Below are 14,482 nucleotides of genomic sequence, written 5' to 3'. Positions count from 1 at the left end.
TTATAGCTGCTAGCAACAGCTACCGTTAACCTAGAAAGATATCACTTGGTTATAGAGTGGTATCAAGCTTTAGTCCTACTCAACAGACCCACTAAAATCAATGGACTTAAGTTCATTCATTTCAATAGGTCTACTCCCAAGTAGGACTGTTTTGTATACTGATGACTAAAGTTAAGACAATAAGATCAGTGGCTTACAATCACATAATTAACTCTACACAGTTTAAAATCCACAGCACCCTGAATCAATCTAGTTTATTTAGGAAGAGTTACAGTGATTGATGGAAAAAGGTGAAAAATGGGGGAAGGGCAGAGAGGGAAAAGGACAGGTCACGATAAAATTATTAAAACATACCGCTACTATTTATAAATACATTAGAAATGCTATAACACTAGGAAAAAAATGGCACAATCCAACCAAAGTCAAGTCCCAATGATTTCAATGGAAGAGATTTAAGTATGTGCTTTTATAAAAGACTAGCCAGTATTTTAGATATACATGTATAATACACAGTGTACTTAACATTCACTAAGGGTTGATACAGAGGAATGTTTACTATGTGATGGTGGTTTGAAGGCTTACTGTAAGGTGTATGTAGCCATGAGGAGTCAGTAGTTTATAGTAGCCGACCAATGAGAATAGCCTTCCTCACCATTACACATATCTAATCAGTTGCAGCAAAAATGATCAAGTGAACTCCAGTCCTTCAGGCATCACAGCTATGGCAGTATGGTGTCATAGGCAACATTTCCAAATTTGAAAAGTGACAGTGGTTCTGCCTCATTTTAGCAGTTTTCTCCTTTATAACTACAAAAGCTCAATGAACTATTGCTTTAAGTCATACAAAACTTGAAGTTTTCACATAAGTTTTCTGTTGAAAACAGCTTTACTTCCGAAATGAACTGATGGGTACACCAACTGTAAAAGATAAATTTTGATTACAGTCTATTGGCATTACAGATCCCATTTCCCTTAATTTTTAGTGGTGAAAAAGACACATTCCTCATCTTCAGAAAGACCTATTGTTGCTTGCAGTAGGTAGTAAATAGTTTTTCTACAAGACAAAATGTCCCACCACCAAATTTAGTTAATGAAGAATATTTGCAATAGATATTTAAGCAAGCTTAAGGGCAATCACAGCTCTGGACTAGATTCTGAGCAAATATTTAAAAAGCTGGGAGCACACATATATGCGTAAAACTACAGAAGGGAACCTTCAGCTCACACGCCTCCCCATTTAGCCCATGACATGGTTTAGTCAAAACCACCCCCAGCTGCCCATCACCAAATGCCATGTAACATCAGGCTTGAGACAGGTAAACCAACAGTGCCAACTGAAACGGGAGAAACAGAAGCACACTTGTAAAATTTGGTTTCTTTCAATTTTGGAGCCTTTTTTTCCTGATTCCCTGCAGCAACAATACTTTGTATTGCTGTTTGTTTTTAAATTCACCTGCTATCAGTTTCTGTGCTCTTATTTAATTGTTCTTTGGCTGTTTTAATATGTTTTGTATATTGCTTGTGACATATGTGCAGAATGTGATGCTATAATAATAGTGCTGAATTCAAAAAGTACCAAATTACCAAAAGGAAAAGAATCAAGCACACACTTGTTGCACTCTGCAAGCCTTGAGTTCAAAGCTGACAACAGAGTATAAGTTGGTAGGGCAATTCACCTGTCTAAGTTGTCCACAGAAGGTGGGAGAACTCTGGATTTGGCCCACTAACCAGGTCCAGTCCCACCCCCTTGACATAAAATAATAAATGGGTAACAGAACCAGGAAATAAGAGAACACAAGCTCTTGGAGTAGTAATAGCGATAAAAAAATGGGAGTGTATCCATTAATTTGAGTCAGTTTCTCTACTTGTAATCTTGTAAGGCCCTTCCCATATGCTCCAGATTGCTCTTTAAACCCAGAAATGTTTAAATATTTTTATAGCATTCCCCTATAGCAGCTCTCTGAAAAATTCCCACCCACACCCCACTTTACTGTGTCATACCTATAGTTCTTGTATTCATGTCAGAGTATGGGAATGACTTGAGTTACTGGGAAAGTATTGAAACACAAGAACATCCCAACAGATTATACAATACAGTGGTGCCTCGCAAGACGAAATTAATCCGTTCCGCGAGTCTCTTCGTCTTGCGGTTTGTTCGTCTTGCGAAGCACGGCTATTAGCAGCTTAGCGGCTATTAACAAAAAGGAAACAAACTTGCAAGAACTCGCAAGACGTTTCGTCTTGCGAAGCAAGCCCATAGGTAAATTCGTCTTGCGGAACGACTCAAAAAATGGAAAACTATTTCGTCTTGCACGTTTTTCATCTTGCGAGGCATTCGTCTTGCGAGGTACCACTGTATTTACCTTATCATAACTGATGCTCTGAAAAACTCAGAATTCCCAGGTGTGCAACATATTAGTAGGAACTATTCCTTGAGCAGTAGGTAATTTGGAAGGAGCTTGCATAAATGGAAGATACTAGGTTGCTCAAGCAAGAACGCTTGTACAAAGGGTATAGCCCACCCCCATTCTCCTGCTGTAGCCTCCTGCTGGGTGATAGTGGCTAGGAGGGGGAAACTGAGTGAAGGCAGCTTGCATAAGAAGAGCTCTATTCAAATATTGCCCCTATCTAATTACCCCCTTGCTCCACCTCTCAGGCATTTTGTGCTGTCCCTGGACACTTGAGAAGCTATTCAGGAGTGTTGGAGGATATAGTGGGAAGAGGGGTAAGATCAGTGCTTTTTTTCTGGGGGGACGCAGGGATACACATACCCCTAAACATTTTGTGAATCTAAGTTTGGCCTCATTGAGGGGCAGTATTTCAAGATGAGTAGGAAAATGAGAGTACCCCTAAACATTTTTTTAGAAAAAAAGCACTGGATAAGATAATTCCCCTTCTATGACTGCAGCACTAGATACCAACAGCAAGCTCCACCAATTAATTAATCTGTACTCCTTTTAACACAAAACAAGCTACTTAAATACTTTCAAACACTTACTGGTTTTTCAAGTACAATGGGATGATCGGGAAGAAATTCTGGTTTCTTTTGTGCAAGTGAAACCTTTGAAAGCTTCAAGAGGAAATCTCTACTATATGTTATTCTCTCTGTCAATGCAAATTTTAAATGTTAAGTATTGTGCTGAAGAGTACATACATGCATGAAACAGCTCCTGAAAATTATAAATTAAACTATTTTTTATAGTATTTATGATTCTTACCTCACTGGCAAGTGAGTATTTGTGAAAGCTACATTGTAATAGATTGGGATTTCTACAGACTATGGGATGCCCATTTATACATAGTTTTAAAGCTGAGAGTTCTATAGCATTAGTAATATTGAGAAGGGACAAGAAATGTCAACCAGTTGAAACCTAGTTTAGCTCATTTACCTCTGATGTACAAAAAGCTGTCTTGCAATGAGCTTTGTGTACTGAAGGAGCTCTTGAACACAAGTAAATCTCAATTTTACTCAGTCAAATCAATTCCAAAGTTTTATAAACTTTAAATAATAGAACAAGACTAACATTGCAATCTGAGGTAAACTTTGTGTAAATATGCAAAAATCAATGCATGTTTCCTCAATGACTGCCTGAAGCCTCTTACTCAATCCTGAGACAATGTAAAAAGGCCCATCAAGACATGTCCCAAATTTAAAAATTGGCTTTTAAATAGTCCATACACCTCCAGTTTATTAGTATTTTTCAGTACTTCTACTCACAATGTTTACCTTTTGTAACTTCAGGTTTATGCTGCTCTGACAGTGTAGGAATCAGACTGTCATTTAAAACCAGCATTCCATTAGACTTGCACATCTAAAAACAAAGAATAAAATACTGGTGTTTTACTGCAGTCTAGAATTCATCTTAGCTGTTCATGCAAATATAGTGATGAATACGTAATTCTATTATGATGAATGCTTAATTCTATTAATTGGGGGGAAATTCAGAGTAGCAGTAGCAGCATTTGTGGTTGCAAAACCAATGAATCTTGTAGAACTTAAAGATTAACAAGTTTATTATGGCATAAAGTTTCATGGACTGCAGTCCATGTCACCAGAAGCATGAAGTGTCACACATATGTGTGTAAGTAGTTGCAAAAGGGAAATGAGATTTAGAAAGTAAGACTGTCACACTTTCTCACAGGCCTTGGGTGGTAGACCTGTACTTGTTTACAGACAGCCACCCAACCTAAAACAGCTACTCATCAGCAATATGTCATGTAACATGGACAGAGGAACAAGCCATGTGGCAAACCGAAATGCAAAGTCTGTCCACTTGTCCACCCTGCAAAATTATTACTGGAACTAGCACCAGCATCAAAAGGTTCTTTCACCTTCGCATCTTCCAATGTTCAATCTGCCTGCAATGCATTTCTGCAGCCTCCAGAAAACAGGGGTTCTCAAACCTTCTACTGCTTGGGCTGAAATTTACTGATGCCCACCAGTCACAAAGTGCTGGTGCAGAGACAAAGCCAGAAAAAGAAAAGAAAAAGACAGTTGACATAGATTATGCCATCTACTAACATTTCCTACTGATTATTTAATCTCTGAAAATAGCTGAACTGCTTATTACAGCCAGCAGTGGCTCAGAGGGTGGGGATAGCAGCAATGTGAATTTTCTGCTCAGTTCTATGTCATTGTTTCCCAAATTATGGACTAATAGGCCAGATTTTAAAATAGAATAATAAACTGCTGCAAATTTGACACCAGAAATGGCAAGACTCAAAAGCTATTTGCGGAAACTCGACCTACCAGACCCCTGTAACTTTGAAGAAAAGAAGTTTCAAGAGAGACTAATGTGAAAATGCTGTATTACAATTTATCAAGATGTTAATTGTCATCGCTTGTGGCTTGAATAGGGACAAAGGTACCATCATCAAACTACATGTGTCAGTTGGCATGCAAAGCAAAGATACCAAAGCCCAATTCAAAGTGCTGGTTTTGACTATAAACCTCTTTACTGCTTGGGTTCTCCAAGCAGTATTTTCAGCACCAATTAAGATATATAATTTTTTCCCAAGCTTTTGATAGACTAAGATGATGTCATTTTGTTACTCGTGCACTGCCAAAGCTTCCTGGGGCTGTTTGAGGGGGTTGTTTTTCTGTTTTTATTGCATAATGTATTGATATTTATGTTTTAAATGTGATTTAAGTTGCTTGCATACAAGCAACTAACAGATCTAATAAATACTACTAATAATAATATCACTGTATTTTGAATGATCAGCAGCAATTTTGTAAGTAGCCATTGTTAATAACATAATAATCACTGTTGGTACTTTCTGTATTCCTCTATAACAGATTCCTCAACCTCGGCCCTCCAGATGTTTTGAGACTACAATTCCCATCATCCCTGACCACTGGTCCTGCTAGCTAGGGATCATGGGAGTTGTAGGCCAAAAAACATCTGGAGGGCTGAGGTTGAGGAAAGCCTGTCCTATAACCTCAGTTTTACACCCACACTGCAAACAAGTTGTAAAGGTAAAGAGACCCCTGACCATTAGGTCCAGCCGTGACCGATTCTGGGGTTGCGGCGCTCATCTTGCTTTATTGGCCGAGGGAGCCGGTGTACAGCTTCCGGGCTAAGCCGCTTCTGGCGAACCACAGCAGCGCACGGAAACGCCGTTTACCTTCCCGCCAGAGCGGTACCTATTTCTCTACTTGCACTTTGACGTGCTTTCGAAATGCTAGGTTGGCAGGAGCAGGGACTGAGCAATGGGAGCTCACCCTGTCGCGGGGATTCGAACCGCCGACCTTCTAATCAGCAAGTCCTGGGCTCTGTGGTTTAACCCACAGCGCCACCTGCATACAAGGTGTAGGTGTGTATAAATGAATCCTGAAAGAGACCAGAGCAAGCTTGTCTGAAGCGCTGTTTGATGCTTATATAATTAGTGTGTGTGTCTTTGTGTACACATAGCCATTAAACTTGATGCACCCAATAAAGTGGAAGCTAGCCCATGAATATTCAGACCACAGTAAAATTCCTTGCATTTAAGGTTCTACAAAATGTAGCACATTTATTTTGTTAACATTTAAGGCCATCACAAAACCAAAACATACCCCTACCACAAAAAATGTGTCCTTAACTGTTATGTACAGTATCTGCCTGCCTACCAAGACCACAAACTTCAGATTTACACTGCTTCACTATCCCTAACTAACACAAAAATGGTACGTATGCAGTCACTACATATGATATTGGCACAGATACTTTAACAGGCATGCCACTTAAATGAAAATGAGGAAGTTAGTATTATCTTGTAATGGAGTCATATCTATTGACCCATAAGCCTTTCTATGCTTGACTACTGTGTCAATGGTCATGCTTCATCTAAATGGGTTCCTTGACACAATTGCTTGAATATCAGGTCTCAAACTGCTTTATACAAACCCAATTAATTTCCAGAGAAATACAAAGTAGACAACCTTCTGCAACCTGGTGCATTTTAGATGCTTAGGTCTGCAACTCCCATCACCCACGACCCTTTGTAATATTACATCCGACTGATGGGAATCCAAAACATCTCTAGAGAGTACCAGGATAGGAAAGGCTGGGGGAGATTCAAGGATTAGACTACTGAGTGTGTAAATGGAACTATTTACTACTGATTCTGTAGGCACAGCTACCAAAATCATCATCCCCCCACCATATTACTGTAAAAATAATTATTTCATTCAGCTTTATAATCTCAAGGCACATCATTATTCCTGTCTCCCAAATTGAAAACTGAAGTTGAGACACAGTTATTATCTAGTTATATCAAAGCTCAATTGGGACATTTGTAGTAGCCCAGAATATAGTGAATACTATTTATTTTGTATACTGGATGAATACTTACCGAACTAATTTCATTATGCAAATGTACAGAAGGGTTGCATGGAAACTTTGTCTGGAAAGTGAAAGTGGTTGCTGATACTGTGGGAAAGGATGTTGTAGAAATAATTTAATATGTTTACTTCTTTGTTAGTAAAATGAACTACACTTTCTTGCTCTAATCCAACTTCAAAAATTAAACACCCTGAATCCAGAGCAACAGTGTAATATTTAGTCCATACGAAACATACATGAAACCATCAATGTACATGATGATTTGTAAATATCTCAAGCTTACAATATAAAATACAGCACAGCTGATCATGTTTCGCCACTAGTAAGGTAACAGAAATTAAGGCAGGAGTAAACAATGGAAGAACTTGAATGCATTTTGTTTACTTGTTAAAAGAGTACAAAGACTAAAGGGTTATGAAAAATGCTTTACAGAAAAGGTGGGTTTTGAGGAGAAATCTGAAGTAAGGTGACAAAATTAAGGTTGTATCAAGACAAAAGGAGCAACAAGGGAGAAAGGACGATTGTGAAGGACAGGGAAATATTAATATATATGAACTGACAGATAAGATGGCAGTGCCATAGTGGACTTTGGCTTTTTTATTTATGAAAAAATTTATATTGTGCTTTCTAAAAATAATAAATTCAAAGCAGTTCTTTAAAATAAAAATTCATATAGGCTTACATAAAATATAAAAGCAAATCACTAAAATTATTACCACACAACTAAGAACAGGATAAAACAATTTAAGATAAAAATAGGGAAGATAAACTTAATTCTTAACTAAAAGCCAAGCAAGGTTTGGGGTTTTTTTTTTGTATTTTGAAAGCTCAGAAGCATGACATGAATGAAACAGTATTTTCTCCAGTCATGTTCCACAGCAACTGGTATTCAGAGGCATATTGTTTCTGATGCTAGAGATAATATAGCCATCATTACTACTGTGTGTTGATAGCCTTGTCCTGCTTGAATTTATCCAATTCCTGTTAAAAGCTATCCAAGTCTGTATCACATCTGATGAGAGCAAACTCCCTAGTTTAACTATGCACTGTTGGTACTTTTTGTCTCTTCTGAATCTTCCATTCAGCTTTATTGAATGACTGGGTTCTAGTATTGAGAAATTGAGAAAAAAATTATCCCCATCTACTTCCTCACATCATGCATAATCTTATACCACATCTCCACTTACTCTTTTTTTCTAAACTAAAAAGCCTCAAATGTTGTTTGCTTTCCTCATAGGGGAGTTTCTCCAGTCCCTTGATAATTTTGGTTGCTCATTTCTGAACCCTTTTCAGCTCTACAATATCCTTGAAGTGTGGACACCAGAAGTGTGCATAAATATTCCAAGTGTGATTGCACCACAATTTGTATAAAGACATAATAATATTTTCAATTCCTTTATAACCCCCAGCATGTCATTCACTTTTTTCCCCAAAGCTGCTGTACACTGCTTTGACATTTTCATTGAGCTATACGCCATAGCCAAGATTTCTTTCCTGGTCAGTCACCACCAGTTCAGAACCCCTTGGTGAAGTTAGGAAATTTTTTTTGCCAGAAATGGACAGTTGCAGTAGTAAATGCAAGGGGTGACCAGGAAATGAACCAGAGTTTTCACAAACGGAACAGAGAGGAAGAGCTGTATTTCTTTGCAGTGTTATTAAGAGAAAAGCAGCATTACTTGCCAACAGACCAAATGTGGAGAGTAAAGTACAATTAAAATATAACGTTATGCTTTATGTATGTATAACAGAGAGGATGTCAATGTTGTCAATGAATATGGCAAAAATATAAGCGGGGCAGGTTGGTTATTTTTACAGCATAGTTCTGTAGATGTCTTCTTAGAATTAAGCCCCACTATATCTAATGGAACTTTTTCTCAGGGAATATTCAGAAGAACCTTGCTTTGCATGACTTGTAATGGGGGGCTGCGATTAAATGCCAAAACAGCTAGTGCCATCAGCTCTAGATATCAGTCAGAGAATATTTTGTACTATTTGTAATAGTGTTTTGGCATAATGATAATAGATAAATGCAATAAATACATAGGTAAAGGTAAAGGTAAAGGTACCCCTGCCCGTACGGGCCAGTCTTGACAGACTCTGGGGTTGTGCGCCCATCTCACTTAAGAGGCCAGGGGCCAGCGATGTCCGGAGACACTTCCGGGTCACATGGCCAGTGTGACATCGCTGCTCTGGCGAGCCAGAGCTGCACACGGAAACGCCGTTTACCTTCCCGCTGGTAAGCGGTCCCTATTTATCTACTTGCACCCGGAGGTGCTTTCGAACTGCTAGGTTGGCAGGCGCTGGGACCGAGCAGCGGGAGCGCACCCCGCAGGCGGGAGCGCACCCCGCAGAATAAATACATATGGGCACATAAAAACTAGTAATGCTATCTCTTAGGGTTAAACTATTATAAATGCCACTGGTGACAATGGCAGCTTCCCTGAGTTCTCAACCTTGATGCCCATCTTTCTACTTCTTTACCTCATCTAAAAGAACTTCAGAAATTCATCCCCCCCTCTCTCTTACACACACACACACACACACACACACACACTGAGAGAGAGAGAGAGAGAGAGAGAGAGAGAGAGAGAGAGAGAGAGAGAGAGAGACTACTGTTAGGACTGTGGCACAGAAGGAAAGGCTTAAAATTCCCTCCTTTTATTCTGATCTCTCCTCTAATTGCTATTTAATATTTAAGAACCACACCATGCAACAGCAAATTACATATAGTTTGGTACTCTATTTCCAAGTATGCACTCCAAAATCATCAAGATGCTTACCATGGGACGAGAGATGGCGTGCAGGTCTTGCTGGCTGGAGGGGTTTACCAATCATTCCTTTTGTTTCCATTATTTTAAACACTTTGAGGAGCCATACTATAAAAGACAAGGTACATGTACATGCAAATAACTATAGAACATCCAGAAATTAAGAAGCTTAACATGCATTTATCAGCCTTGCAACTTTAAGGTTGTCCACCTGCTGTAGCACTCTCTAGCATTGCACACCAAACCCTTAACCCTGTTCCCTATCTTTGAACTTTCTTGTCTCATCCTTAAAAAGAACAAAAAGAAGCTAAATTCCTAATAATTCCTAATGTTATGCAATATTTCAGTAACACCCTAAACGTGAACTTAGCAGCTGTATCTTTCAACTAAATATATAACAGGTTTAGCCTCTCTTGTTTAATAAGCAAGAGTAAAAGGTAAAGGGAAGCTCCGGCGGGAAGGTAAACGGCATTTCCGTGCGCTGCTCTGGTTCGCCAGAAATGGTTTAGTCAAGCAAGAGTAAGGTAAAGGTAAAGGTACCCCTGCCCGTACGGGCCAGTCTTGCCAGACTCTGGGGTTGTGCGCCCATCTCACTCAAGAGGCCAGGGGCCAGCGCTGTCCAAAGACACTTCCGGGTCACGTGGCCAGCGTGACATCGCTGCTCTGGCGAGCAAGAGTAGTGGCCTATTAATCCTGATTTGACTGGGAATGTTCACTATGGTTAAAACAGTAAACTATTTCCCAATTTACTATTAGCATATTATGAACTGTTATGCACTCTTTGAATGTTTACGGCTATTTTCTTGAGGGAGGCAGTAAAGAGGACATCATCGTAGGAGTCAGATTTTTCATGTCATTGTAAATTGATTTACAGTGCAATCCTAAACATGTTTATTCAGAAGTATGCCTGATTTAGTTCAGTGGGACTTGTTCCTAGGTAAACAAGTACAGGACTGCAGTTTTAATGTATTTGTTTTCTACAGTGATTTAAAAAAAAAATTTATTTTATTTTATTAGACATTCATACAAATATTAATACACATACATTTACAACCATAATATCATCATAACAACAACAAAAAAGGAAAAGAAGAAAAACAAAAGAAATAAGGTAAGAAATAAGTACATAAAATAGGTGGATGAAAATAAGGTAAGAAATAAGTACATAAAATAGGTGACTTCCCTCCACCAGTGCTCGTCATTTTTTCATTCAAGTTCTTATTACATTGCAAATCATGTATCATTACATTATTTCTTTTAGTATACTATTATATTATCAAGATGGCTTTACAAGCTTAGTCTAAACATATCAGCATGTTATCTTTAGAGCAATGTTTACTCATATACTCTTTAGATATTTAGATAGCCAATTCTCTTCTGTGGATATATAATTTCCTTTCCAGTTCTTTGCAAGGAGTAACCTGGCTGCTGCAGTTGCATAAAAGATTTTCCCCCTGTCTTGTGGTATCGCATATCCTACTACTCAGTAAGAATGACTCGGTCCCCCCCCCCTAAAGATATCCCGAGCATCTTTTTTAGTTCATCGTGGATGCAGCCCCAGAATTTTTTTTACTTTTTTGCAGCCCCACCAAAGGTGCATTATAGTACCCTCTACTTTCATGCATTTCCAACAATGATTGGATTTGGTCTTATATATTTTATATATATTTAGGAGTCATATGCCACCTATATAACATCTTTATGATATTCTCTTTTACAGAATAGCAGTCAGTGAATCTTCTATTGAATCTTCTATCAATTTTCAATAACCTTTCCCACTGGTCTAATTGTATTATATGTCCGATATCTTGAGCCCATTTGCTCTGTGCTTCTTTTATTTGTTTATCTTTTAAGTCCCACTCTAATAATAGATTGTATACTTTAGATAATAATGTTTTATTATTTCCTAATAATACTTTTTGCAACTTTGATTCTCCCTTCCCAAAGCCTAATTTTTTATCCGAGGAAAAAACATTGGTGATATTGAAGCCAGTCTGTGAGATGGTGCCTTATTTCTTTGAATGTTTTCAGTTTTGGTTGGCCTTGTTCTTCCTTTACTAATTGGCTGTACGTTGCCCAATTCCCTGTCATACAGTATTTATTTTTTTGACTGAGAAGGCTTCTAATGGTAATAGCCACCATGGTGTATACAGTTCCAATATGGGTTGATAAGTTGTCCACACCTTGTACAATGCGCTTCTGAAGATGTGATTTGTGATGCCTTTGTGAACTTTTACTTCGTTATATCCTAGGTAGGCATGTAGTGATTTTATTGGCCTTGAGAATGGCAATGGATATGTGCAAGTTAAATAAACCATAATCATCAAAGTCAGCTGTTGCTGGACACTATCTTCCATTTTGGTTTTTAGCCTTTTAAAATATGTTGTAAAAGAAGAAACTACTTCCTTTGCACATTTATGAATCTATAAGCTTTAGTTACATGTATCTGAACAGCCAGAGTTACCATGAAATCATGATTATTATAACTGAATATGTTAATTACTTTTTCTCCCAACCTAAATAGACCTCAGCTACTTTTGGGTTTGTCTGTTTGAAAGCAAAATTCTAATAATAGCAGCCAGATACTGCAGATTGCACTGTCATAATGAACCAGGTAGACAACTCCTCCACTTTTAATAATAATTTAATAAAAATTTATTATTTGTACCCTGCCCATCTGGCTAGGTTTCCCCAGCCACTCTGGGAGGCTTCCAACAAAGATTAAAAGTACATTAATACAAATACATTTTACAACTTTCTGTGTCTAAAATGTAACATGGGCAGTGAGGTTTTCCAGTGCTTTTCTGGGGGAAGTTTCCATTTCATAAATTCATGGAAACCCTTCCAATTCAAGATTTTCCAGACAACCCACATCACTAGGCATGGGAATCATTCTTGTGCCTGGGCAGCATGTTTCTTTTCAGGGGTTTTTAAAAAAATGTATATACAAGTACAGTACTGACAAAGAGTGAGGGTGTCAGCTGCATTACCTGTGTGCATTATGAGAAAATAAGGAATTCAGGATTATTGGTTTTGGTATACAAACATATGTAGCTTTAACTAATCAAATCAGATATGATTAATTTACTCAAATGATTTAACCACATGGCCACCCTATCCGCTTCCTAACCCATCACATCAAAAGAAAGCACACACATATATTAGATACACAGCCCCTACTTCCTGCTGAACCGTTCAGAGAAACCAAATGGTCTTGGACCTGGGCTTGGGTCCCAGTAAAAACTCCCTGGACAGTATGCTGCTGAGCTTTAAAGTGACAGATTTAATTTTCAGCGACCTATTTGCCCGTTAGCTATAACAACACCGTCTGCTATATTCGAAACAATACCAAGAAATATTCTTTTTTTAAAAGGCGACTTGGCAAAGTGCGAGGGGCAGAGTCCCGCTTTGGTTGGGTCCACACACCAGAACTCCAAAATACATAAATAAATTTAAATAACTCCTGACATTCAAGAGACCGCTTAAAAGCAGAGTCCAAAGGCAACCTCGACGGGACAGGGGGCCAAATACTGAAATAAAAAACCGATATGGTGAACCTAGGGTGGTGGTGGTTGCGTTTTCAGTCCTCCATAAAATTTCACTTCTCCATCTTTCTGAGGCTCTTAATTGTTGGTGCTTGTTTCGTTTTGATTTTAAATATTTATACCCCGCCTTTTCCCCTCAGGGGACTCAAGGCGGCTTACAGGCCTCGCTCTCCCATAACAACGAACTCCCAATTTCCACCTCGACGAACAAACAACTATTCCTCCTCTCTCTCCAAATATCCCCTCCTTACCATTTACCGCGAACTCCGACGAATTAAAGGCTCGGCAGCTTTCGGCGTCCCGCTCCAACCACAACTGACAAGGCCCACCCGTCGCCGCCTTCACACTTTTAGAAGCGCGAAGTGGGCGGGGCCGCCTGTGAAAGTGGGTGGAGCCAGGCCCGGAACCCTCTCCCCTGGCTAAGCAACTAACGGTCTCCCCGCGTGCGGCTAAGCATTCCGAAGCCGGCGCGCGCTCTCGCGCCTGCGCTGTGCAGGCGGCGGAGGCCGTTGGCGTCACGTGCTCGGTCGCTCGCGCCACCCGGGGTTGACAGACTTTGCTCGAAGGGTGAGGCGCGCCTTCAATCTCTGGACCTAGGTGGGTTTTTGTTTTTTAAAGGGGAGGGGTCCCCCATTATTTTTTTGGAGCATCCTGGAGTTGGAGCTGGTAAGGAGCTGCTCGACATTGGTTGTGGACACCTTGAAGGTTTTGAAGCAGAGGTTGGATGCAATGGCTTTCTGTCATGGATGCTTTAGCTGGGATTCCTGCATTGCAGGGGGTTGGACTAGATGACCCATGGGGTCCCTTCCGGCTCCACAGTTCTGTGATTCTAGGAAGCGCCTCTCCGGGCCAAGTTCTAACTTGAGCAGTCCCGTCTCGGTTGTTTTGCTTTTGCAGAGTATACCGCTTGTCAAAGCGCATTGCTGCTGTGTCCCACATCCTAACAGCGTCATTAATTTGGTTATGTGCCCTCAGACTTTATTTAGGTACCGCTGCGGCAGGAAAGTAAACGGCGTCTCCGTGCGCTCTGGTTTCTGTCAGTGTCCCGTAGTGCCAGAAACGGTTTAGTCATGCTGGCCGAAGGACCCGAAAAGCTGTCTGTGGACAAATGCTCCCTCAGCCTGAAAGCGACATGAGTGCCGCAACTTTATTCTGAGTTTATATAATATGGACTCTTTTTGACTACCATTGAGACTTGTATAAAACTATTGTTGTGTACTGGTATTTTATGTACCTTTATACTATATTATTGCACATTTGAAACTACATTATTTCGGCACTTAAACGTTATATCTAAATTTATTATTATCTTAAAACTATTGTACTCACACGTTGCGTTTAA

General features: G+C 39.5%; 2 protein-coding genes across 3 annotated transcripts in view; one reads left to right on the top strand and one right to left on the bottom strand.

Moving 5' to 3' along the window:
• Positions 1–14,482, top strand: part of NECAB1 (N-terminal EF-hand calcium binding protein 1) — an 81,486-nt gene that overhangs the window by 40,018 nt on the left and 26,986 nt on the right. The window lies entirely within an intron of this gene.
• On the bottom strand, positions 241–13,568 carry LOC309374708 (uncharacterized protein C8orf88). 2 transcript variants are annotated; one of them, XM_081919913.1, is made up of 6 exons: positions 13,392–13,567; positions 9,608–9,703; positions 6,838–6,914; positions 3,728–3,812; positions 2,999–3,105; positions 241–918 (listed from the first exon to the last, which is right to left on the bottom strand). In XM_081919913.1, exons 2-6 carry the CDS (start codon positions 9,675–9,677, stop codon positions 859–861), a joined length of 399 nt encoding a protein of 132 aa, XP_081776039.1. In that variant the 5' UTR covers positions 9,678–9,703; positions 13,392–13,567; the 3' UTR covers positions 241–858. The 2 variants fall into 2 exon arrangements, with proteins under 2 accessions (XP_081776039.1, XP_081776040.1); XM_081919914.1 differs by lacking the exon at positions 241–918 and adding an exon at positions 929–1,054 and having other exon boundaries at positions 13,392–13,568.

Source organism: Podarcis melisellensis (genome assembly GCF_964234715.1).
Source record: "Podarcis melisellensis genome assembly, chromosome: 7".
NCBI classification, from domain to species: Eukaryota; Metazoa; Chordata; class Lepidosauria; order Squamata; family Lacertidae; genus Podarcis; species Podarcis melisellensis.
The sequence above is the reverse complement of the archived record's forward strand: the minus strand, read 5'-3'. Positions and strand labels throughout refer to the sequence as shown.

Excerpts from the sequence above, each read along its gene's own strand:
- LOC309374708 (XM_081919913.1), bottom strand. The coding sequence starts at position 9,677 with ATGGAAACAAAAGGAATGATTGGTAAACCCCTCCAGCCAGCAAGACCT. Across the intron at positions 6,915-9,607 it reads ACGCCATCTCTCGTCCCATG|TATCAGCAACCACTTTCACT; the intron begins GTAAGCATCTTG and ends CCTTTCCCACAG. Across the intron at positions 3,106-3,727 it reads TAAACCTGAAGTTACAAAAG|AGAGAATAACATATAGTAGA; the intron begins GTAAACATTGTG and ends TTGCATTGACAG.